This window comes from Thrips palmi, unplaced genomic scaffold, assembly GCF_012932325.1.
Source record: "Thrips palmi isolate BJ-2018 unplaced genomic scaffold, TpBJ-2018v1 HiC_scaffold_1, whole genome shotgun sequence".
Taxonomy (NCBI): domain Eukaryota; kingdom Metazoa; phylum Arthropoda; class Insecta; order Thysanoptera; family Thripidae; genus Thrips; species Thrips palmi.
Genome location: NW_023144620.1, coordinates 9840520 through 9866330, shown reverse-complemented (window position 1 = coordinate 9866330; position 25811 = coordinate 9840520). Strand labels below are relative to the sequence as shown.

At 61.5% G+C, this 25811-nt stretch overlaps 1 protein-coding gene across 1 annotated transcript in view; it reads right to left on the bottom strand.

Annotated features, from left to right (window-relative positions):
• LOC117642155 (mucin-5AC-like) overlaps nucleotides 1–20481 on the bottom strand; it is a 66004-nt gene extending 45523 nt beyond the window's left edge. Inside the window, exons 1-2 of the mRNA XM_034380052.1 lie at nucleotides 20333–20481; nucleotides 20036–20240 (exon numbers count right to left, since the gene is read on the bottom strand). Coding sequence (XP_034235943.1) covers nucleotides 20036–20173 — 138 coding nt within the window. The 5' untranslated portion in view covers nucleotides 20174–20240; nucleotides 20333–20481. The remainder of the gene's footprint in view (nucleotides 1–20035; nucleotides 20241–20332) is intronic.
• Nucleotides 20482–25811: the final 5330 nt, after the last annotated feature.

The following is a 25811-nucleotide window of genomic DNA, read 5'->3' as shown; positions in this document are numbered from 1 at the left end:
AGCGTCGCAGACACGCGCACACCGTGAAATACTGGAGTACGGCGACGGGCCGCCGCGGCCGACGTCCAAATTGCCCGCCCGAGCCGAGAGAGAGAGAGAGAGAGAGAGAGAGAGAGAGAGAGAGAGAGAGAGAGAGAGAGAGAGAGAGAGAGAGAGAGAGAGAGAGAGAGACCTGGCCCGGAATTAGGGCCTAACTAACGGTGATCGCGGCCCGGGCCGGACGCGTAAATCTCGGCACGCTAATTCAGACGTTGCCCACATAGACAGGGGTGTGTTTACACTGTGGGCACGCGGACGTCATCGCGGCCGTAATGACGGCCGGGGAGGGGAGGGAAGGGAAGGGGGAGGGGGGAGGGGGGAGGGGGGGAGGGTGGTTGGCCCCGCAACGACCGCCTCGCCGATCAACACGTCGCAATCCTCTCGCAAGGCGCAGTACCGAGACAGCCCCGGCAGTCTGTCACCGAGCAATAAGCAGTGCAGGAATACACGCACCACACCGCGTCCGCCCGTGGTGTCCCGCGAGACCACGCGGACGGACGGACGCACAGACAGACAGACGGACGGGCAGACATACTCGGCGTGCCCGCAAACCGTGAAACTTTGTGGGCCGGATCCGCGCGTGTACGCGCCTGAATCCGCGAACATGCTCGCCGGCCAACCTGCAGGCTGATTCGGGTCTGTCTGTCTGTCTGTCTGTCTGTCTGTCTGTCTGTCTGTCTGTCTGTCTGTCTGTCTGTCTCTCTCTCCCGCGGTGTGGGTGGTGGAGCACCACGGTGTCGCTGGCGGCGGCCCAGAGGCACCCCGCCCCGCCCCACCCCGGCTACCGCACAGCGCGACGACCGCGCGGGGCTTTTACTAGAGGCGATATGTTCTGATAATCTAAACTGCCGCGTCTCGCCTCTGCGAACGCCCTTCCGCCCCGCCCCGCCCCGCCCCGCCCCGCCCCGTCCCGCCCCGCCCCGCCCCGCCCCGCCGAGGTGTGTATACATTTTGATAAACGCGGCGCGTGGCAAAGCAACGCGCCCTCGCCCCCGCCGGTCCGCCGTTTAGCGGTGTAGGCGCTCGCGGGGCCGCCAACCCGAGGCACGGCTAATTTAAGGCCGATGCGGCAACAGCCTCCGGGCGGCAGACGCAAAAAAAAATCATCATCTTTTTAAGTCCGAAAATGAGAAAAACGTGCAACTTTATGAATGCCGCGGGGCGCGTCGGCTAGTCGGCTTGCCAGTGCACCGCCACCGCCCGGGTCCTCCCATCGGGTTTCATCAAAGAAACCGCGCCGCCGCCGCTCCGTTGACAGTGTCTGTCCGGAGGCGAGAGCGGCATTTTTTCGGCGACGCATTTTCGGCGACGCATTTTCCGCGGTACGGCCGCGGCAAGCGTTGGCAGCGTAACGTACCGAGGCCCTACAGTGAGTACGCCGTATCTCGCGGCCCGGATCGGTCTCCTCTCCACGCCGACGCGGCCGAGGCCCGAGCCGAGGCCGAACCCGCTGCCGCGCGGCTGCCGCGCTGCTCGTGGATCTCCACAGCAGACTGATTCCGAGAGTCGTCGCTCTGTCTCTCTCGCACTCGCGGGGCGCCCCGTACAGGTGCGAGAGAGACAGAGCGAGGCAAGCGACTCTCTGCCGCCGGTCGTGACCCGACGGTCCGTTCCGTTGCAGCGCGCCGCTCATCCATCAAGACGGACCAAAACGGCAATTTTCGCCGCTCAGGGCGGCTCGGCTCGGCTCGGCTCGGCTGTGCGCCTTGGATTTACTGGGGCGACGGCCGGACCCGCGTACTATACGGTGTGCTGGCCCCCTGGCCGCCCGCGATGATGCCCCGGGGGTCTGCCACACGCACGCACACACACACACACACACACAGAGCGCGAAATTAAAACGGCCCCGCGGAAATCCGCGCGTTGAATCTCCTCGCGGCGCGTGGCGCAGACTGGCACAGTGTGGCGTTACGACCTGATGGGGAAGCAGGCCTTTATTGCAAAACCGCCCCCATGGAAGCGACGCCATCGCCATCGACCCATCCCGTCGCTCTGTCTCTCTCGCACCTGTACGGGACGCCCCGTGAGAGCGAGAGAGACAGAGCGACGGAAGCGCGACTCCGGGAATCTAGGACCGCGTCGTGCGGCACTTGCTCGACAACACCAGAAACAAAGCAACAACGACTAAAGGCCCTTTTCTTGTTGTTTGTCTCACCCGCCGCCGTGTGGGGCGACGCGCATTCGCCGCGCTCGCATTCCAGCGTCTCTCTCTCTCTCTCTATCTCTCTCTCTCTCTCTCTCTCTCTCTCTCTCTCTCTCTCTCTCTCTCTCTCTCTCTCTCGCCCTCGCCATGCGTGCGAGAGAGACAGAGCGACGCGCTGCCGGCCGCCCTCCACGATGCCGGCACCGTGACCGTCCTGGCCCGGCCGCCCCGCGACGTCGACGCGGGCCTCGCGCCGCCACGCACCGCTGCCGACTTGCAGTGCACCGCCACGGCCATCTTGCAGTGTGCGCTCAACAGTGCGATGCGTTTCCCATTCGAGGAGGAACCGCCGTGCCGTGCCACGCCACGCGAGCAGCGAGGGGCTCCCCACGCCAAGATGGACGACGGACACACCTGCCCCCTCCATGAGAGAGAGAGAGAGGGAGAGAGAGAGAGGGAGAGAGAGAGAGGGTGAATCGTTGGAATCCAAGCAAGAGAGGCAGTCCTATGCCGTTGAGCCTTCACCTCATCGAAGGAACTGAAGGAAAGTCACAGGATGAATCGCAGTATGCATTCGGTGAGTCCGGAAGAATCGATCCCCCAGAAATCGATAAACACATCGCGTCGAGAGAATCGAATGAATGGGAGCGGAGGAAGGAAGAGCGCGCGGTGAACGGAAGCGGAAACCGTTTCCTCCGCTGACACCTCCGCCTCCTCGCCATGCCATGGTGGACGCGACTGAGTGGAACTCCCCGAAGTCCGATCGAACCGAACCGAGTCGAACCCGGCCGCTCCGGCACCGTAAAATTACCGGTAGCCGTTTCACTCGATTCAAGAGAGTCGTCCGAGGGAGGTTGGGGGGGGGGGGGGGAGAGAAACTTGGTGTGCATGGGCGTAAATGCGGTCCACGTCCACGTCTCAGGAGGCTGGCTGGCTGGCTAGACCGAGAATTCCCAATGAGCCGGCTACTATTAATTAACACTGTTTTATATCAGTTGTAGGGAGGGCCGACCCCGACGGTGTGTGTGTGTGTGTGTGCGTGTGTGTGTGTGCGTGCGTGTGTGTGTGTAGCCCGGGATTGGGTCCCGCCCATAGGCGTGTTCACACCATCGAGGGAAGTCGCGGCTCCCACAGGAAAAATGAGTGAAATATTCATCCTGGCTTCGGCCTGCTTCGAGTCACACACAGTGTATCTCCTTCCCCGCGGACGGCGGGAGGCAGGTCCTAAAACACACCCGGGGAACGGAGTGGTAGTGTATGCATGACCGTCGAGTAATATTCCTTTCCCGTTTTCTTCCCAAGTGATAGGAAAGCAATAGAGAGGTAGTTGCGCCCCGCCCCCTTCGGCCAAGGCAGACCCACGCCCCCATTTGTCGGGGAAGGCGGGCCTCGCCGTAGCCGGGCAGCAGACTTGCACCGAAAACACAGAAATCTTGATTACACATTCAGGAAGCGCTTCGAGCCGAGCCCCCGCCGGCCCCTCCCGCGAGACTAGGCGTGATTCAATAAGCGGAGCCACCGGCCGGGGACCGGGCGGCGCCACCCCGCGCGAGGCTACGGCAGTCCTCAAGGAGCGCCTGGCGCGAGGCTAGATACGACGCGGCTGCGAAACCCTACACGCGGAGGGGAAGAAGCCCCGCGCCACGGCGTTTAGGAGGCCCCGCGTCACCTGCACTGCAAAACCCTCCGGCCGGTCAGCGAGCCTGAGGGGCCCGCCACCCAGAGGGCGCCTCGCCACCATCCTCGCCTCACAGTGGTGCAGTGCCTCGCAGCGCCCCGCCGGGCCGGCCGGCCGACCCGCCGTTTCGACGGCTCACCTGGGAAAACGAATATAAAGATAGATTTATATCAACGGGTCGAGGCTGCGCAGGCAAGGCAGGCCGCAGAGGCGAAGAGGGCTCCGTGAAGCCAAGCCGGGCGGTCCCGCCGCGTCCCGCCGGTCGGCCGAGCCGTTCATTGAATCATTCCGAAAAGCAAACAAGGCACCTGTGGCCGCGCCGGCCGCGGAAAACCAGTCGGCCGCCTGTCAAATCATTTTTCCCGATTTAAAAAATGGTCCCGGCCGAGCACCGCGCACGCCCACACTGGCAAGAAGCAATTAGGCCGCCGTTCGCGGCGCGTTCGCTGCATTTTCGGCGAGATTCGTGACTGTAGTTTAGGATTGCCCGGCCGAAGGGGTCCATCTCACAGTGGGCCAGAAGACCGGCGCCGGCGGCCAAAAGTCTCGACGCGTTTTGAGCTCCAGTGTCGCCAACTGGGACTCGAACCGAACGTGTGACCCCGCCAATGGATTCCTCGTTTGGAGAGCAATCCGTTGGTGGGGTCACACGTTCGGTTCGAGTCCCATTCAGCGGCTCTGGAGCTCAAAACGCGTCTAGAGTTTTGGCGGCCTCCACCGGCCTTCTGGCCCACTGTCCATCCTGCAGCGAATGAATAGCGCCCGTCCGCGTGCGCCATGTTTCTATTAGCCGGGCCGACAATTAATGATGAGGGCAATAATTTCGAGACGCAACTGCCTTTCAGCGCCGCGGCGGCACAGCCACGGCACTGCCAGGGCTCGGCCAGGGCACTGCCAGGGCCGGGACCGGCCGAACTTGTCGAACCAGTGAGCTACCGGTGCGGGTTCGAATTCCTCGAAAACTTTTAAGCGGAGCGCACATCCATGTTCACCGTGTTCGAGCCATTGGCTCTCATCAGACTGATCGGCATAGGCAAGGCAAGGACCCGGGCTGGGCCCCGCTCGGCCGAAGACCAATCAGAACGTCCAGCCTAGCCGGGCCGGAGGTCAAGCAGGGTCAACGCGGCGGTCAGCCAGCCAGAGCCACCGAACCGCCAGAGCACAGTGGGCCAGAAGACCGGTGGAGGCGGTCGAAACTCTGGTAGACACGTTTTCAGCTCCAGGGTCGCTAAATGGGACTCGAACCGAACCTGTGACCCCACCAATGGATTGCTCTCCGAACGAGGAATCCATTGGTGGGGTCACACGTTCCGTTTGAGTCCTGTTCAGCGACCCTAGCTCAAAACACGTCCAGAATTTTGGCCGCCTCCACCGGCCTTCTGGCCCACTGTGCAGAGGCAGGCGGCGGTGGATACTCCAATCGACTGCTGGGGGGGAAAATTATTCGTTTGCAGCGAAATAAGCTTGCACGCGGGGAACATGGCGGTCTGGGGGAGTGGCGCGGCACGGCGGCGCGGGGATGCGGTATGATTACGCCGCTGACCAGCAATCGGCAGCCCGGCCGCCCCGCCGTCCGTCCCGCTTTAGACCCGCCGACCTAGCTCTTAATATAATTAGGGTGTCGCATCGCCCCGCCCCGCCCCGCCGCGATGCACGCCGATTAATCTGCATGCGTCCGCCAAATTCGACGTCTCGCATCGACGGACGGACGGCTGCCCGGCCGAGGGGACGGCGACGCCGCGAGCCATCGGCCTGCATGCATGCATAACCCAGGTGCCTCTTAAACGGGAAGCGGCGGAGCGGCAGCCGCCTCGCCAAATAATAACATTTATTACTCTATGAAGGAACAACAACAACAAGAAAAACACAAAAAGGCAAAGTGCAGAGCAGCGCGCGCGCCTTCCAGGTTCCAGTCGCCCGGCTGATCCTGGAGAGAGAGTGAGAGAGAGAGAGAGTGAGAGAGAGAGGGAGATCGAGAGAGAGAGGGAGAGAGAGAGAGAGAGAGAGAGAGAGAGAGAGAGAGAGAGAGAGAGAGAGAGAGAGAGAGAGAGAGAGAGAGAGAGAGAGCTGCAGCGGCCGGGGAAAAAATGGGTTCCCGTTGCTTGCGCGGTGGCGGCAGGCCTTCTGACAGATTATCGAATTGAAAATCTCGAGGCGGTTTAATCCATCAATACCGTTTCCGATCCGTCTGCTTCCTTGACGGCCTCGCCGCGACAGCACGGCAGTCAGCCCGGACGGCCCGGCGGCCCACAGTGGGCCAGAAGACCGGTGGAGGCGATCAAAATCCCGGACGCGTTTTGAGCTCCAGAGTCGCTAAATGGGACTCGAACCGAACGTGTGACCCCACCAATGGATTGCTCTCCGAACGAGGAGTCCATTGGTGGGGTCACACGCTCGGTTCGAGTGCACCCGTACCAGCAGCCCATGCCGGCAGCACCATCACGACCTCCGCGTCCACGGCCTGATCCATCACCGCGAGGCCACGGCACCGGGTCTCGGCCGGGTCTCGGCTTGGCCGGCACCGCGCGGTACCGTTCGAGGTTATGGATACGATCGCCGCCACTGCCGCCTTCGCGCTTCGCACCTCCACCGGCTGGCTGTGGCTGCGGCACTGTAGTGTACCGCCATGGCCGCGGCTGTGGCTGCGTGCACCTGCCCGTCAAACGCGCCGCACCGCGCTTGGCTTGGCTAGCAGCAAACTGATGCCGAGAGTCGTCGCTCTGTCTCTCTCGCACCCACACGGGACGCCCCACGAGTGCGAGAGAGACAGAGCGACGACTCTCGGAACCAGCCCAATAAAAGCCAAAAAACTTTACAAGAAGCCCTGTCTGGCGGACCAATAAACGCGGCGCTCGGCCCAAAAGCCCAAAGCCCAGTGTAGGGCCGCCATAAACAGCCGCCGGGCATCGCGGAGTGAATCGGGCGGCTAGGCTGTCTCTCTCGCACTCATGGGCAGTCGGCGGTACGCGCCATGGGAGTGAGAGAGACAGACAGCCTGTCGCGTCAATCTCCGATTCCTCATAAGACAGTTCGCGAGAAAAAGCGCCGCTCTCCGTGGAAGCATCATTAGAAGGCGCGCTGCCGGACAGTGGACAAGCCCGCCGGCCCGACCGGTCAAACGGACGGACGGACAGACAGACAGACAGACAGACAGACAGACAGACAGACAGACAGACAGACAGACAGACAGACAGACAGACAGACAGACAGACAGACGGACAGACAGACAGACAGACGGACCGACACGCGGCGGGGCCGGGGCCCGTCCGTCCGTCCCTGTGTCTTGTCTTTCCCTTCGCCTCTCCTGATTGTGTAATGAAGGAATCTCGTAATGGACTCCCCGATGCCCTAGCGGGCCCTCGCCAGCACACTGAGAGCCGCTCCGGCCCTCTCGCACTCACGGGGCGACCCGTCTGGGTGCGAGAGAGACAGAGCGACTCTCGGAATCAGTCTGCGGGCACAGCCGGCAGAGCCCCTTGGGGCCCTCGGCCCCTGGCCGGCCGGCCTGGCACCGCTGGAGAGCGCTGGAGAAGGACATCGGGGCCGCTGCTGGACAAGGCACACGTCTGGAACGCCGCTATGGAACGGCGCACAGTGGGCCAGAAGACCGGTGGAGGCGGACAAAACTCTAGACGCGTTTTGAGCTCCAGAGTCGCTAAATGGGACTCGCACCGAACGCCGCCACGCCGCCACGCCGCACCGCGCCATGGCCACGAAAAATTAAATTTCAGTTAGGGAGCGCGGAGCCGCGGAGCCGCGGAGCGCATTGTGCGGTCACGTACAGTCACGTGCGGCGGCAAGGCGGCGCGGCGCTCACAACAAATATGGCAGCGGAGCGCTTTTCCAGGAAAAGGAACCCTCTCACTTGAGCGGCCGCCCCCCTCCACCGCCTCTCACGACGGCCGTGCCGCCCACACACACACACACACACGTATACACACGTACAAACACACACACACACACACGCACACACACACACACACACACACACACACACACACACACACACACACGGGGCGCAAGCGCCTTGAATGCCGTGACACATGCGCGGCGTGTTGCTCCGCTCGCGGCAGGTAAGAATAACAATACGAACCTGTCACGGGGTTCAAAACTCTCCTCCCCCCCCCCCACGCGCGTGTGACTCCACTAAAGAGAGAGAGAGAGGGAAGCCCCCCCGGCAGGCTCATTCCGAACAGTGTGTCGCCCTGTCTCTCTCCAGCCAGCACCAGCGCGCGAAAAACCCCGAATCAATTTAGAATGCGCCAATGCCAACGCCAACCGCCAACCCCCGGGCCGCCACGCCACGCCGCAGCCAGAGCGCGCGGATTCGCATTTTCTTTAATTGACTTGCATCCCGACGCTGTCAGCAGCGCCAACACGCTGTGCGAGGCCTGCACCGCGCACACACACTGACACACACACATACAGAGAGAGAGAGAGAGAGAGAGAGAGAGAGAGAGAGAGCGAGAGAGCGAGAGAGAGAGAGAGAGAGAGAGAGAGAGAGAGAGAGAGCGAGAGAGCGAGAGAGAGAGAGAGAGAGAGAGAGAGAGAGAGAGAGAGAGAGAGAGAGAGAGAGAGAGAGAGAGAGAGAGAGAGAGAGCAGGCCTGACATCCCCGTCGTCCCCTCGCCAAAGCCCCCAGGCGGGCGCATCGTAAGGCGGGCCTTACTCGCTTCGGCCCCTCGGCCCGCAGTTTGCTGCTGTTGATGGGCAAACTGCGCGCGCCAAGTGAGTCCGAGCCCCTCCTGCTGCCAGCTGCGGCTGTGCGGCCTCTCCAGGCAGGCAGGCAGGCAGGCAGGCAGGCAGGCAGGCAGGCAGGCAGGCAGGCAGGCAGGCAGGCATGGCGTTCGGGCCGAAGGGGGTGGCCCTGGAGTGACCCTTGTTAGCGCCCCGTGTTGCTAGTTGCACAACTTGCCCCCCGCCCCCTTTCCCCCCAAAGGCCCAGCAGTGCTTAGCGGCTAATTAACACGCGCTGTAGTGTCAACACCAGGTGCGCCCCGCCCCGCCACTTTTGGGCGGCGCGGGGCGTTCAGCACCTTTAATTTATTCTTTCCACAGGGGAGCGCCCCTTCCTTCCGAAACTGTCTAAACACTTTGTTCACCTGCGACTCCCGCGCAGCGCCGCGCGCGCGTGCAGCCACCGGCAGAGCCATCCCGCGGCAGCGTCGTTGCGTCGCTCTGTCTCTCTCGCACCCATAAGGGACGCCCCGCGAGTGCGAGAGAGACAGAGCGACGGCAGTGCAGTCCGCCCCCTGCGCAAGGCGGCGAAGCGCGCACCCAGCCAGAGGGGCGGACTCTCTCTCTCTCTCTCTCTCTCTCTCTCTCTCTCTCTCTCTCTCTCTCTCTCTCTCTCTCTCTATTTGTTGTCGTTTTCTCGCCATTTGCGGCGCACGCCTGGCCGGACAGGCTGAAGTGTGTGTGCGCCGACAGCACAAAACGCCCCAAAGTGAATCCCGGACGGACTCCTGGAGCCTGGAGGCCCTGGCGGCCCTGGAGGTGCAGACGACGGTCAGCGCAGCGGCGCACGTCCTTCTCGAGGACGTCGAGGACGTCGAGACGAGCGGCAGCAGAGGCGCACAGTGGATTTGCCAGAAGACCGGTGGAGGCGGTCAAAATCCCGGACGCGTTTCGAGCTTCAGAGTCGCTAAATGGGACTCGAACCGAACGTGTGACCCCACCAATGGATTGCTCTCCGAACGAGGAATCCATTGGTGGGGTCACACGTTCGGTTCGAGTCCTGCTTAGCGATTCAGGATCTCAAAACGCGTCTAGAGTCTTGCACGCCTGCGCCGGTCTTCTGGGCCACTGTGCACCGGCCGGCACCGAGCCGAGGCTCCGCGCCGGGGCCTCACCGGCAGCATGACGGATTGAAATCTAACACGTCCCGGTGGGAACGTGCGTTTTTTTCCAAATCCCCGCATCACGGTTTACCGTACCGCGGCACCACCACCACACTGTAGCACCGCGGCCCAGTCGCCGCTTTTTGTTGCACCGGGCCGGATCCGACGGAAATGCTACGTTTTGTAGTACTACAGCGGTCTGGCCGTGCCGCGCCGTGCGCTGTGGGGGCGACGCGGGGCGCATACCATTGAGTCCGACAACGCGGCCACGCCGCCGGCCACAATGGGGGCAGCATGGGGCTCAAGTCCGATCCCGTCCAAACGGCACGCTGTCTCTCTCGCACACCCCCAGACGGGCCCACCCCACCCGTGAGTGCGAGGCGAGCGAGACCCCAGAGCGCGCTGTTGTTCCCACGCAAAGCACCCCTGTGCAGCAGGCCTTCCTCAGGGTGCAACCGTCGCACAGGTGGAGCAGGGCGACACCGCCAATTCCAAGGCGATCAACAACAACAACAACAACAACAACAACAACAACAACACACAAGCGCGGCGGGAAGTCGCCGGTCGGACGGAAAATGATTGGAGGCGGTCACCTCACCTCCGCCTTGCCGGGCCTTGCCTGCATCGCCTTCATCAGCCACCGTGGGACTGCCTCCGGTATCTCGGACCCCTCGGACACCGACGACTCGGAGGCCCAATTCGGGACGGGGCGTGGCGGCGGCGTGGCGGCCTCGGACTGATTCCGAGAGTCCCCTTTTCCGTCGCCCCGTCTCCCTCGCACCCACACGGTGCGCCGCGAGAGTGCGAGAGAGACAGAGCGACGAGAAGAGACTATGCTGCGTCGCTATGCGTTATGCTGCTTCATTCATCCCCCACGCCCCGGACTTCTTCATTCATAGTTTCCCTCCCGAGGCCGGCGTAGCGTAGCACGGCGTAGCGGGGAGACTCGGATCGTGACCGGGATGGATGCGACTGACCAAGTCTGCCGCTCACAGTGTACTAGCGCCCGCAAAGCGAGAGCGCCGGCACGCGCAAGTGAGACTGTCTCTCGCACCCACGCGGGACGCCCAATGAGAGAGAGAGAGAGAGAGAGAGAGAGAGAGAGAGAGAGAGAGAGAGAGGGGGGGGAGGGAGAGAGAGAGAGGGAGAGAGAGAGACAGACAGAGAGAGAGAGAGAGAGAGAGAGAGAGAGAGAGAGAGAGAGAGAGAGAGAGGGAGAGAGAGAGAGAGAGGGAGAGAGAGAGGCCATCTGGGATGCAGCCCTTACAGATAGCTCTCCAAGTCCAAAGTCCGCCTTCCGCGCACAAGTCCGAGTTTGCCGAGTGGAGCCCTGAACTCCTGGCTACAGTCATGACTGACTCGTATACACTGTGGGCTCATTTCGAACAGCGCTGTCGTCGCTCTGTCTCTCTCGCACCCCGACGGGACGCCCCACGAGTGCGAGAGAGACGGCGCGCGCACAAAGAACGGGAAGGGGCGCAGTCAGCGTGAAAGCCGCGGAGGAAATAGTTTGGCATTCATTGTGAGGAAACGCACACCGGTCGCACCTGTGGTGGCCACGTCGCTCTGTCTCCGTCGCACCCGCGGGGCACCCCGCCAGCGTGCGAGAGAGACACAGCGCTCTTCTGCATCGCAGGGAGGAGGACATAGCCTCGCCCCGGGTCGCCAAAGTCAGTGGGGCGTGGCTGGGCGTGGCCCCAGGCATTCAGGGGGCAGCCCCGGCACAGACAGCATGTCGCCAGTCACCCCGCATTCAAACGAGCCGGCCCGGCCCGGCCCGCCCATTGTAGACAGTGTGCTGCCGCACGCTGCCGCCTCGTCGCTGCGTCTCTCTCGCACCCCTACGGCGCGCCCCGCGAGTGCGAGAGAGACAGAGCGGCGTCGACACACTCGGGGTGCTCCGAATCCGGCCAGCATCGCGCCGTTTCTGTGTCGACTTGCATCCTCCGGGGGGCTCAGCGGGCTGAGCCATGCTTAGGGGAGGGGGAGGGGTCAGTCATTCTTCGCAGCAGACCCCCCCATTGCATTTCACGCTCGGACACCCGCGTGGTCGTTTCCGCTGCGACAGTGCAAAGACCGCAACGACCCTCGTTTCCCTCATTCCCTCCACAGAGGGTGCGCGTCCAGCCAAGTTAGGGCCCCTCCAGGGGCACGCCCGGGCATGCCGTCGCTGCGGTCTCAAAGTCGCCCCATTCCGACATTTTGTGGCCCCGTTCGCCGCGACACTGTCGTGTACTGTACTCGGCCCCGCAGCCGCCTCAAATTTTCAATTTCGCTAAATTTACGCGGCCCGCTCCTGCCGGCGGGCGCGGCCGCAGACGTCGACCGCACATTTCGAGAAAACGGAGCGTCGCTCCCTCATCCCGTGACCCTTAGCCCTTCCCTACAGTGCAGGGCCTTACAGTGCAGGGCTCAGGGCGCACCGCCACCGCGAGGGTTCAAGGCGAGCCTGAGGTTTCCCCGAGGCGGCCAGCGGTCCTAACAGCACTCTCCGTCTCTCTCGCACACGTGCGGGGCCTCGCGTGCGTGCGAGAGAGACAGAGCGAGCCCTGTGTTCGGCCTGCAGGGCTTTACTGCCGTCTGGCGGGGCCGACGGGGCGCGGCCACGACCGCAGCGCGCCGCGCCTCGGGTCGTCAACGCGGGGGAAGTGGCCGTAAGCACGGCCGGCCGAGCCACGGACTGTGTCACTGCGGCCAGCGCGGCGGCGCGGCCGGGGCCGTGGTTCGACTCCCGGCGGGGGAAGAGGGCCCACAGCTCGCCGAACAACCCGCGTTGCTTTCCAGGGTGTCCGGACCGTCCGGGACACACCCACCCCAAAGGTAACCCAACCGCGCACGCAACAACACGCAGCGACAAACCGTTGCGTCCGTCCGTCTGTCCGTCCGCGGCGTCCGCGGAGGTGTTGACGCACCGTTAGGGCATACATTACATTACCTATGCTGATCACACCGGCTCGCGCGGCGGCCCAGGCGGGGCGCAGGCGGGGCCCAGGCAAAGCCCCGCACAGGAAAGGGAGGGGGCAACGGCATATCAGTTTCATACCCTCGTTGTAGTGGAAGCCGCGGCCGGATCCTCCACCTCGTCGTCGGGGAGGGGCAGCGCGTCCGCGACGCACCGCGACGCACCGCGCCGTGCTGCAGCACGCCGAGCACCGCCTCCACGGGGACGCCAGACGCGCGCCGCGTTTTACTGCAGACTGATTCCGAGAGTCGTCGCTCCGTCTCTCTCACACGCACCCGGGACGCCGCATGAGTGCGAGAGAGACAGAGCGACGACTCTCGTAATCAGCATGCTCTTCGCTCTCTCCACAATGGAGCCATGCTTGGCCGCAGTGCCGCAGTGCTTCGCGGCGTACTAGTCGTCCTGTCAAAATCCTTTCTCAGTCCGCGGCCATTGCCGTGTGTTTTTGCTGCGACCAATTTTCAGATGGCACTTTTTCATCGAACCGCGCGCTCCGTTTCCACGCAGCCGAGCGCGACGCGGTACAGTAACGGACGCGGGATGAGTTTCCTTTCGATTCGCCGCACGCTCTGTCTCTCTCGCACTCGCGGCTCGTTCCGCGAGGGTCCAATGGGTGCGAGAGAGACGGAGCGACGAGGCGCCTCCGCCTCGATCGCCTCGATCGAAAAACGTGTCGCCCTTTCTCGCGCCCTTTTTGTTTATTTGTTTTTTTCAAACCGCGCGTCGTCGCCGCACAAAAGGTGGGGCGCGAGTAGCAGGCACGCCGGCAGGCCGCATACATATTGGAAAATATCGAAACGAGAGAGACAGAGCGACGCCTCCTTTCCTCGCCCGGCGCGGCGGCAACGCGGCGGCAACGCGGCGGCAGGCCTATCCGCGAGGCGTGAAGGTAGCAATCGATCCTCTCGAATAATATCGAATCGCCGATAATCGGAGCGAGGCGAGGCGTGCGTACATAATGGCGGGGCCGCGGCCACGCCCCGTCTCTCTCTCTCTCTCTCTCTCTCTCTCTCTCCTCTCTCTCTCTCTCTCTCTCTCTCTCTCTCTCTCTCGCTAGGGGCGTCGCTCTGTCTCTCTCGCACCCCGACGGGACGCCCCACGAGTGCGACAGAGACAGAGCGACTCTTCCGAATCACCCGTCAGGCGGTTACACCTTTCCAAACAGGCCCCCTCGTGGTGCTTTCTCGTGGTGGCAATGGTCTTCTAGCGAGTCAAGACCGCGGCGGCGCGGCGCGGCGCGGCCGGGCAATAACCAAGACGACCGGCTGGAGCACTGGAAGCTGGAAGAGCGGGGAATCTCAACAACAACAACAACAACAAGTCAGGGACACGGTCGAGGCAACGCCCCGCGTTAGATTCCCCTTCGCAGCGGCGCATCACGCCACTGCAAAGCTACCTTGCTGCCTTTTGTTCCAGACTGCCTTTTGTTCCAGACTTCCTCCAGAGTCCAGACTCCCAGAGGACAAGCTGACGGGAGCATTGGCAGCACGCGCCGCGTAGCCGCGCAGCCAGGGCCTCGTTATCCAAATTCCACCGTCTGAGAGGCGACAACAACAACAACAACAACAACTGCTGCAGCAGCAGCAGCAACAACAACTGCAGCAGCAGCAGCAAGAGCGTGAGGTGCGACTGGCGTGCTTCCTCCCGCCCTTCACTTCGGCGGCGAGGCTCCGCGAAGCTCGGCGGCGTGGCGAAGCGAGTGTAATCCAAAAGCGCGGCGGCGCTGGAGACGCTCAGCTCACCGCCAACGGTATTGTTTCGCGTCGCCGCCAAAACGGTGCCGCCCCGCGGGGAGTTGAACCCACCGCCGCGGCTGCCACGGACCGCTAACGGTGTAGCGCCCTCCATACAACACCGCAAATAGTAGTGTAGTGCAGCGGGAAGGTCGCGGCAAGGGCGTGGCCGCACCCGCCGCGCCGCCGCCATGCAGGGCAGTGCAGCGGACTCATTCCGAGAGTCGTTTTCGCCGCTCCGTCTCTCTCGCACTCATGGGGATTCCCGTACGATTTTCCTAATCCAGTTTTCCTTATCCGATTTTCCTAATGTACTCTTTTCCGAATGGATACTTTTCCTAAGTCATTTTTCCTAAATCTCGAATTTCCTACGATTTCCTAAATGTTCCTAATAATGTCAGGCATAAAGTTACGCTTGAAGACGTTACGCTTAAAATGAAGCATACTCTGGAAATTCCTTCATGCAGTTATATTGGCGGAATCCTGGTGGATGAGCCTGAAATACTACGCTTCAGTTTTACCAGTGAACCTTCCAAGAATGCCCTGAATTTTTGTACAAATTTTTACCATCCCTAGAGTGGTTACCCGTGTCAATCAAAACGGCGAAGAGCATCAAATGGCTGTCCCCTTTGCGTTTGCTCTTCTTCCCTCAAAGCGTGAGGTTCACTAAGTAAGAGTTGTGGGGTCCGTTCTAGACTTCGTCCGGGCGTAGAACATTCCTTTCAATGATCCTGAACGTTCAATGTCAGACTTCGAAATGAGAACTCTCAATGCTGCCTGAAAGGCCACGCCTGGGGTTGATGTGCGATGCTGTTTGTTTCAACAGGAACAGAGCACATACCAAAAGGTACGCAAAGAAAACTGATAAACAACCAAAATGTACTCAAAATACTTCAGGTCCAGGAGGTTGGGTTGCAGCAACAATAAAACGACCAGGTAGACACCAAATTAAAGGCGATATTCTGCTGTATTCCATTTTAGGAAAAAAAGCCTTAGGAAAATCGTCCTTAGGAAACACGGATTAGGAAAATTTGCTTTAGGAAGATTGTCTTTAGGAAAAATACACATTAGGAAAAACGGTTTAGGAAAACTGGGCGGGAACGCTCATGGGGCGTCCCCGGTAGGTGCGAGAGAGACCGAGCGACGTGGCGATAGAGACGGAGCGTCCTGCTGCCGGCGTCGTAGGCCGGCCGGAAACGGGGACTAAGCGCTCTAATTTGCGCGGATAGAGGACGCCCCGCCCCGCCCCGCCACTGCGGACAAAAGCACCGCGACAGCGGGGGGTTATCGAACCCGGGACGCGACCCAGCCAACCAGTGCAGCACGGCGACGACGGCGGCGCCGCGCTGCAGACACTGCGAGTCCGAGGGTCCTTTCGGTCGCTCCGTCTCTCTCGCACCTGCGGGACGCCCCGTGAGTGCGAGAGAGACGGAGCGACGAAAGCGGCTCTCTGAGGGCGGCAGGGCGACGGACGGCGGCCGAGGGGTAGGCCCTGCCCTGGCCCTGCCCTGGCCCTGCCCTGGCCCTGCCCTGGCCCTGCCCTGGGCCCGACGAGGTAGACGCAATTTGGCTCCAAGTGATTATCGATTATGGTGAGGATCGCTGCAATGCCTGGCGATGGCCGGCGATGCCCCCGGGCCGTGGGGGCCAGCAGGGCCAGCAGGGCAGGCCAGACTTGCCCCGGGACTCCAGGACCCCGCCGTGGCCCGCCGTGGCCCGCCGAGGCCTCCCATAAATCTGGACGGGGCGAGCTCGGCCAATCAGCGCGCCCAGCGCACGCCAGCGCCACCTCGCTCTGTCTCTCTCGCACTCGTGGGGCTCTCCATGTGTGTGCGAGAGAGACAGAGCCGATCTTCCGAATCACTCGGCAGGGCGTGTAATTGGGGGGAAGCGTCGCTCTGTCTCCCTCGCACCCCTGCGGAACGCTGCGCAGCGCGCCACGAGTGCGAGAGAGACGGAACGGCGCAAGCGCTGGTCGGGGATCGGGCGCCCGACCGAGCAGGCACGCAGGCTGGCACCTCGCGTGCCTCTCGCGACGCGGCGACGCGGCCAGGGCACCTACAGTGTGAGGGTGGCGACGGCCGCGGGAATGTCCGACACCCTCCGCTCGCCCGTCACCGCCAGACCGAGAGTCGCTTTCGCCGCTTTGTCTCTCTCGCACTCACGGGGCGCCCCGTGCAGGTGCGAGAGAGACAGAGCGACGAAGACGTCTGCAGCTCGGTCTGACCCCCGTCTCTATCAGAGTCAGCCAGCCGAGAGGCAGGCCTTCCCCCAATTTGGCAGCGTCTCCTCCACGACGACAGCCCCCCCCACCCAATTTCCTCCTCCGCAACACCTCGGCGAGGTCCTCGAGGCCCTCGGCGTGTCGCTACGCAGGCGTCAATTTCCAGTAATGACCGCCACCTCAGCACCTCTCTCTCTCTCTCTCTCTCTCTCTCTCTCTCTCTCTCTCTCTCTCTCTCTCTCTCTCTCTCTCTCTCTCTCTCTCTCTCTCTCATGGGCCATTCCGTCGAGGAGTGAGAGAGACAGAGCGACGAAAGCAAGCACTGTTCGGAACCAGCCAGCTGGGCGCCACCACCGCAGCCCCGCCGAGGTTGGCAGAACCCAACAGGACTCCCAATCCGCCGGAAGGACAATTATGGCACGTCTGTCTGTCTGTCTGTTCGTCTGTCGTCTGTGAGGTTTGCGTTGTCGTTTGACACACTGGCGGCCACCGAGGGCCCCGAGTCCGAGACGCGTTTTATCAATTCCGAGGGCTGGCGGCACGGCACGCTCGCTGCGCTCGCTCAGCCAGATGACAGATTGGCGTCCGATCGGCCGATCGCCGTCGCCGGGGACACTGACACTAGTCCGGCACACTGACTCCCTTCGCTCGACCGGCTGGCTGGCTGCCTGTCTGGCTGCCTGACTGCCTGGCTGACTAACTGGCTGACTGACTGACTGTTTGGCTGACTGGCTTCAAAATTCAAACGCGTAAAAAAGCAAAACGCGCGTGCAGGGACGACACGACAGAAATAGAGCGACACGCTTTTCTTTTCTTCCACGTCTGGAAAGTCGGTCGATGGCGAACGCGGCGCGACGCGGTCACGTGGTCGGTCGGGGTGTCGGCGGGGCCGTTGTGACAGCGCGCTGCACTAGCGCCGCGTGATGGATCAGTCCATTTACCGGCCGGGCGGGGCGGGGCGGGGCGGGGCGGGGCGCGCCGATACATATTCATTGGCTCCGTCTAATACGGCCTGGTGCGCGCGGCCGCGTGGCCCGTTGCACGCGCGCGACGCGACGCCGAGCCTCATCGTTGTGATATTGATGGTCGCGCGGCGGACCGATTCCGAGAGTCGCTCTGTCTCTCTCGCACTCGCGGGGCGCCCCGTGCGGGCGCGAGAGAGACAGAGCGACTCTCGGAATGAGTCCGCCGGGCGCGCCGAGCCACCGCCACGATGACCCACGCGATCATCGTCGTCATTATCCTCATCGCCACTTCCGTCGCCGCGGAGCCCCGATCGAACGTGACAGCCCATCATCAGCGTCCAGAGGCCGGATTCCGACAGGCGTCCCTATCGCACTCACGGGCGCCCTGCATGGGTGCGAGAGAGACAACGACTCTCGGAATCGGTCCACTACGCGACCGGATTCTTCCATTTTACACCCGAAGTGCCTCCCGAAGGCGGCCGACGGCGGCACGCAGTGTAGGCACCGTGGCCGAGGGCGCGAGCGAGCAGGCCCCATTCTCATTAGCCCCGCGCCCACTGCGACGCGCGTCTGTCTCTCTCGCACTCGCGGCGCGTCCCGGCGGCGTGCGAGAGAGACAGAGCGACGTGAACCCGCGGCCAGTGAATGGAGACGGCAAGCTTTCCGGCCGACTGCAGCAGCCGCGTCTCGCTGTCTCTGTCGCACTCATAGGGGTCCCCGTCAGGGTGCGAGAGAGACAGCGACAAATCGCAACGACCCGCGGCGGAAGCCACGGGGAACCCGAAGGGGAACCCGACACCGCATTTCGGGTGCAAAACATCGCCGAGTCGGTGGAGTCCGAGTTGGAGCCGCAAAAAGCGGCCCACTCCAGAAGTGTCTAAAAACACGATGACCGGCGCGGCGGCGGAGAGTGGCGTCCTCGTCGCTCTGTCTCTCTCGCACCTGCAGGGAACGTCCATTGAGTGCGAGAGAGACAGAGCGATGACTCTGGGAGTCATTGGGCTCCACAGTGGGCCAGAAGACCGGTGGAGGCGGCCAAAACGCTAGACGCGTTTTGAGCAGAGTCGCTTAACAGGACTCGAACCGAGCGTGTGACCCCAACAATGGATTGCTCTCCGACCGAGGAATCCATTGGTGGGGTCACACGTTCGGTTCGAGTCCTGTTTAGCGACTCTGGAGCTCAAAACGCGTCTAGCGTTTCGGCCGCCTCCACCGCTCTTCTGGCCCACTGTGGGCTCGGCTGCGCGATCCAGCCGCTTCTCAAACGTCGAGCAGGCGAAGCAGGCCGGGACTATCTATGACGGGCGATGGCGGTACGATAGGTGACGGGACGGCGATGTTTGTGCCGAAGCTTGACGTCTCACTGGCCGAGCCGAGCCGAGCCGAACCCGTACGCGACAAACCGGCCCGATGGATCAGACGGCACAGCACTGCCGGGCCTAACGCACAATGACAATACCGCCCCACTCCAAAGTAGCTTTGCATTGCGGAGAGAAAAAAGGCCTCGACTGCGAGACGGCCGGGGAAAAGAGGCGAAATAAAAAAATAAAAAACCGAACCGCCGAGAAAGAGAAAATCCTCGGAATCGGTCGATCGGCGGCGATACACTTTTGTGCTAGGGAAATGAGATCCCCGGCGACGACCTTCACTTGCACAGGACAATGACGGTGCTGCTCCAGTCCTCCAGTCTCCTCCAGTCGCCGACAATGCGAGCAAGCAAGGCGGGGCAAGGCGAGCAACAAGAGCAGCACAGCAGCGCCACGCACGATGCGGCAACAGCCCGCCGGCCGAGGCGAAGGAAGGCCCCGCGCCGTGCCGTGCCGTGCCGTGCCGTGCCGTGCCACGCTCATGGCGGCGCAGCGCAAAGACGCGCCACGCCGCCTCAAACAGATTTAAGCTCATTTTGACAGAACAACAGAGATTCGCCGAGGCAGCGCTGCTGCAGTACACCGTATACGCTCCGCACGCAGGCAGCCAGCCAGCCAGGCAGCAAGGCAGATCCAGTATGCAGATTATAAGGCTCTCCCAGCCTCTCGCTGCCTTACAATGTTAATCCCCGACACCGCGACAAAATTCGCACCTTATATTCTCTCCGGAGGGAATGGGTTCGCGCTGTCGCCGGGCTGGCAGGGGCGGCTGCACCCCTCGCGGGGGCGGACAGTGGGCCAGAAGACCGGCGCCGGCGGCCGAAACTCCAGACGCGTTTTGAGCTCCAGAGTCGCTTAACAGGACTCGAACGGGGCGTGTGACCCCACCAGTGGATTCCTCGTTCGGAGAGCAATCCATTGGTGGGGTCACACGTTCGGTTCGAGTCCCATTTAGCGACGCTGGAGCTCAAAACGCGTCCGGGACTTTGACCGCCTAGCGCGGCCCTTGTAAAGCCCGCCGGTACGCCCCGTGTTTTCCAGCCGTGTCCGCTCCGGCCGCTCTCCGGCATCGACTCGACACTCACCCGCTGCAAGCACTGCGCGCGGCACTGGGCCACCGTGAGCGGCGACCCGATGTCCTCCGGCTGGTCCGACGAGGGCGGCGGCGTGGTGCGCGCGGACGCACACGCCACCAGGACCAGGACGCCGACGAGCACCTTCATGACGACACTGGGAAAATCACTCTGGCCGATTCGAACAGGTGGACGAGCTCTCCCTGTTGCCAAGGACCTACACAAAACGCGCGACGCACTTTTTTCCAATTTTCCCTTTCAAATGACTTTCACCATTTTCCATCCACTGGACACAAGCACTTGACACACACTGCACTGATGGAGCAGGGAAGCACACTGTCGCGCCACTGGGCCGCGATCACACTGTAAGTATCCTGGGCGCGTCTAGGCGATCGCGGAGCGCGAAGTGCGAGGTGCCGGCGAGCGACTGGGCGAAGCACGTCCTCTCCCGGCGACGCTCTCACAGCAACTGGCGCGCCACGCCCGCCGCGCCGCGCCGCCGCGCCGCCGGCCGGCCCGCCTCGCCACCACACCGCAAGGCGGCAAGGCGCGCCGGCTCCGCTCCGCCCGGCTGCAGCTGGCGGGGTGCGGGGGTGGGCGGGGGAGGGAAGGGGAGGCCCGAGCCGGCCTCGGGCGCCCTCTGCCGGCCGTGGCGGCAACCAGTGTAGGGTCCTGGCTGGCTGGAGGGCGCACGGTGGCCCGGCTGAACAGGCTTGGTCTGACAGCTGACTGAGTTTCGCGCGAGCGGGGCAGCTTTCGGCTCTCGTTTCCGCTTCTCGGCGCCGTCGAACCTCAACCGATTTCGTCTCTCTGTCTCTCTCGCACCTGTACGGAACGCCCCATGAGCGCGAGAGAGACAGAGCGACGCAAACGACTCTCTAAATCAGTCTGACGGCAAGTTTCTGTCTCCAGCCTGAACTTCCGCCGCCGCTCATCTCCGAACAGCAAAAACTTCGGCCCCATCGTGATCCATCCATCCAACCGCTTGCCCCACTTTTTGGGTCGCATGCAGTGTGGTGGAACAGTCCTCTCGCAGTGTGCCTGATGGACGAAATGAGCCCCGACGCCACACACGCTGACAGTAAGGGGTCCCCTTATGGTACTCATTATTCGACGCGACGGCTTTCAGCGCGCGCGTTGCTGAGAGAGAGAGAGAGGGGGGGGGAGGGGGAAGGGAGAGGTGGCGAGATGGGTTTGCGCGCGAAAAATGTTCTCACACATTTCAGGTTGCCGCGCGGCGACCCATGGCAGCAGCATTGCGCCCCGGTCCCGGACATGTCATCAGAGATTGCGACGCCCAGGGCATCATGCAGGCATTCCGGCCAACCCCTGTAGTTGTAGTGGTGCGCGTTGGAATGTGTGTGTGCGTGTGTGTTTTTGTGTGTGTGTGTGTGTGTGTTTGTGTGTGTGTAGGTGTGTGTGTGTGTGTGTGGTGTGTGTGTGTGTGTGTGTGTGTGTTGCTGGTGTTGGTGTGGGATACCGTCGCGTTGCGCCAAACCAAATCTGACAGCAGAGGGACGGGGAGCGAGCGCGTCGTGGATTAGGGCGTGTGGGCGGATCCCCATTGGTCGAGGTGTAACTTGAGCGCGCGACGCCGCCATGCCGGGGCCGAGGCTCCCTTCGCCGCGTTGTCACTCCACTGCAGACTGATGCGTCGCTCCGTCTCTCTCGCACTCGTGGGGCGTCCCGTGGAGGTGCGAGAGAGACAGAGCGACGGCACACGGAATCAGTCTGCTGCAGCGTGATCCCCCCGCAGCAGGAAGACAAAGTCATCTCCGCGGTGGCGTGGTCGGGGTGGCATCGCCAGTGCAGTGGCAAAGGCGACGCCAGGTGCGCGCAGCCCGCCACAATCTTGGGCAAACACCAGGGGGCTGATTCCGAGAGTCGTTTTCGTCGCCCTCTCTCTCTCGCACCTATGCAAGGCCCCACGAGTGCAAGAGTGACAGGGCGACGAAAACGGCTCTCGGAAGCGGTCTGCAGCACCACCGCACAGTGAGCCAGAAGACCGAGCTCCAGAGTCGCTGAACAGGACTCAAACCGAACGTGTGGCCCCACCGATGGATTCCTCGTTCGGAGAGCAATCCATTGGTGGGGTCACACGCCCGTTTCGAGTCCCATTTAGCGACTCTGGAGCTCAAAACGCGTCTAGAATTTTGTCCGCCTGCACCGGTCTTCTAGCCCACTGTGCAAAGCACCTTCAGGCCGGACAGACAGTGACGCAGCGACAGCGCTCCATTCGTCAACGAATAATGCGACTGCATGCTAATTGAACGCGGCGCTGCGCTCTTGACGCCTGCACTGTCAAGCCCCGCTCCACTGCAAACTCCGCGCCCACACTGGTAAAGCCGCATTCGCATAAGCGAGTCTAAAGATTGCTCGTTACTCGGATAAAGTATAATGCAGCGGCGCGCATTACAAACCGCGAGCTGCTTGGCGCTGCTCGCACGTGGTTTTACGGCCCAGCCAACAATGCGAGCAGACAACTATGTTGTGTTATGAAGAGATTACCGCACCGATACCGTCCCATTCCATTACTCGCGGGCCGTCCGCCCGCACGCACGCCGTCAGCACACTGTCTCTGTCTCTCTCGCGCCCATACGGGAGGCCCCGTGAGTGCGACAGAGACAGAGCGACGAAACCGACTCGGTCTCCCCAGCAGCCTCGTCAACGCGCTTGGAACCGCCACACTGTACGTACACTGCGTTGTGCATATACCGCCACGAGTTGGCGGGGTCCATTTGTCGTCCCAGTCAGTGCCCATTCATCCGCCTGGAAAAGCATTCTAAGGTTATCTTGATTTGATTTTACTGAGCGGAAAATGTGGATTTCACGAAAAATTTCATCGAAAGTTCATCGACACAAAAACTAAAAATTTCCAGCTTTCAAAAAACTTATATAAATATGAGTTACGATAATTTTGACAAAACTTTCATATCGTCGACATGTTCTTGTACCCTTGGTTTGGCATTCATTGTGAAATCAGCATCAAATTTGGGGGAGGGGGGGAGGGGTGACACGTTTCGGTTTGAGTCCCAGCGACTCTGGAGCTCAAAACGCGTCCGGGACTTAGACCACCTCCACCCGTCTTCTGGCAAATCCACTGTGCGGCACGCCCGAACGCTTTTTCGCAGTGTACTTACGCCACCAGAGGCCGGCAGTGGAAAGGCCAGTGCAAGGTGCTATTATCGGGGTGCATGTCACGATAACCCGATAACCTCTCATTGGCCGCCGTTGGCCACATAGCTGCGAGGGACCTGGCTGCCACTACACTGCGGCCCTCCTTGTCCGAGGCCAGGATCTGGCCAGGACCTGGCCAGGACACGCCGTGTTCACATGCACCATTAAGTTCCCGAATACCCTAAAGTCCCGACCTCCCCCGGGACTGGCGCCGCCTGCCGCCGCCGAGCGCGATTCCGAAGGATCTTTTCGTCGCTCCGTCCTTGTCGCACCTCTCCGGGACGCCCCATGAGTGCGAGAGAGACAGAGCGACGGCTGGCGAGGCCGGCGCGCCCAACGGTAGGGTATTTCATACAGCTCATTTGGGGCCTTTCGTAGTATGCATGCACCGGGGCAAAAGGGGGGGGGGGAGGCTTCGACCGGGCCGTCCGAGAATGAGGAGCGTTTAAACGATTTTTAGAGAGACGCGTTCGAGAGGCGCACGCAAGGCACTTCACGCTAAAAGTACAGGGTTCGTGGGCGCCACAAACGCACACGCACAGGCACGCGCGCGCGCACACACACACACACACACACACACACACACACACACACACACACACACGAGGATGCAGCTGACGTCGCTAATCAGAAAGTAGCGGCGGCACGCGACATCAGCATATGGAATGGAACGAAAAGCACATCGCGCTTCCATTACGTACCCCTCAACGAGGGAGCGGGCGTTCACCTTCGCCGAATCTGTTTTAAACGCGCCGGCCGACTGCAACAGATACAAGCTGCACTAAATTACACCCCCACTCGCGCCGCGGCTCTCGCGTGCAACGAGGGGGGATGGAGTGTGTTCAATGCAGAGGGCGAACCCCACGACTGGTATTGGGTTCGGGTGGGCTGCCCCGGTGCAGTTGGCGGCAGTCAGGACGCCGTTGAGATCCCTTCACCCCAGTGCACACATCTCTCTCTCTCTCTCTCTCTCTCTCTCTCTCTCTCTCTCTCTCTCTCTCTGCCCTCTGCCCCGTGCCTGGCGCGTGTGTCGGCCTGATCGCTCTAACTTTATGATTCGAAATAGAGCCCTCTATAAAGTGGACCATTTTCGGTGGGGCGCATCGCAGTGCATTACGTGCCAGTGTGCCCAAGGCGCGCCTCCAGAGGGGCTGTCGGGGAGGGCCTCGGGGAGGGCCTCGGGGAGGACGCTACGATTTGTCCGGGCCTGGACGAACCTCGAGTCCTGGTGTATGTTTCAACACCCTCACTGTTGAAAAAGCTTGGGAATTCTCTAAGTCGATGAGAAAAAATCGGAAAATTACAAAACCTGTAACGTTTTCAATTTTTTTGGCGAGATTTCTGCAAAACATCGTCTAGAAAAATGTAGCCTTTGCGGATTGCCAACGTGGAGCTCTGGCACGCCAAATTATTTTCAATGGCGAAGAACCCCCGCACGCTCAATGCCTGGCAGGATTTTGAAGTTGTGGTGCGAACTGTAAAATGGAGTGGACGAGGTTCGTGTTATACTTACGTTCCAGGAATAACTGATGGTCGTATCCTCTATTTTACATTTGCCCCCGGTGCGTGTGTATACACTGTAACAGCTTGAGTGCAATGAGGGTGGTGTCGTCGAGGTGACGTCAAATCGATTACACACACAGAGTCAGGAACGGTATCGCCCCTGGAGGCAGCGGGGCGCCCCCATTGTAAGTAATGAATGAAAAAAAAAAGTAAACAAAGTTACGGTTATTCGGTTCCCGCTAATATCGCATCGCATCCGCGGCCGGTCACACCAAGGAGTATACAATGCAGCACGCTGTATGAAAACAATGAGATCAAACTTGCGCAAGAAACGGCGGCAGAAGCTGCACGCCTCGGCTTTCACTTTTATACATTTCATTTAGATTCGAGCCGCGTGTTGGTTCCAAGTCGGTCTTATATTGCGACTCGGTACCTTTCTTTTTTTTTGGCCCGTCAAAGCAATACGCCGCGTCTTTACTACTCCGTTCCTTCCAGAATCTCACTTTTTCCGACACTTTTTTTTGTCACTTTCATTTCTCGCAGTGTAACAACAACAGTGCAGCAGCACACCGGTGCAGCACCCTTACGGCCCTGCCCAGGTCACCCTACCTGAGGCCGCCTGGCAGACCGATTCTCTCTCTCTCTCTCTCTCTCTCTCTCTCTCTCTCTCTCTCTCTCTCTCTCTCTCTCTCTCTCTCTCTCTCTCTCTCTCCGAGGACGGCCAGTGGGTGTGCGAGAGAGACAGAGCGACGGAACAACGTTTCGGAGCCTCCCCGGCTGCCCAGGTGCAGTGGGAGGCGCCGCACCTACACCGTCGGGCCGCGTCCACCAGTGTAGGCCCCTCGGACGCGCCCCTTCGACGCCCTGGGCCGAAGGGCTGCCAGGGCTGCACAGATCGGACCGTTTACCCCGAATTAGCCCTCCATTTGTGGGCCCTGTTGGCCGATGGCCATCATCATAGGGAGAGGGGGGGGCTAGACTTGTAATTATTTTATCGGCCCCAACCTCTAATCCACCCAGAAAGCATTCGCACCTCAAACGCCGCGCCCTTACAATATGGGACATGGGCGCTGGCAGCGTGAAATCGACCCACAGTTCCATTCCAACA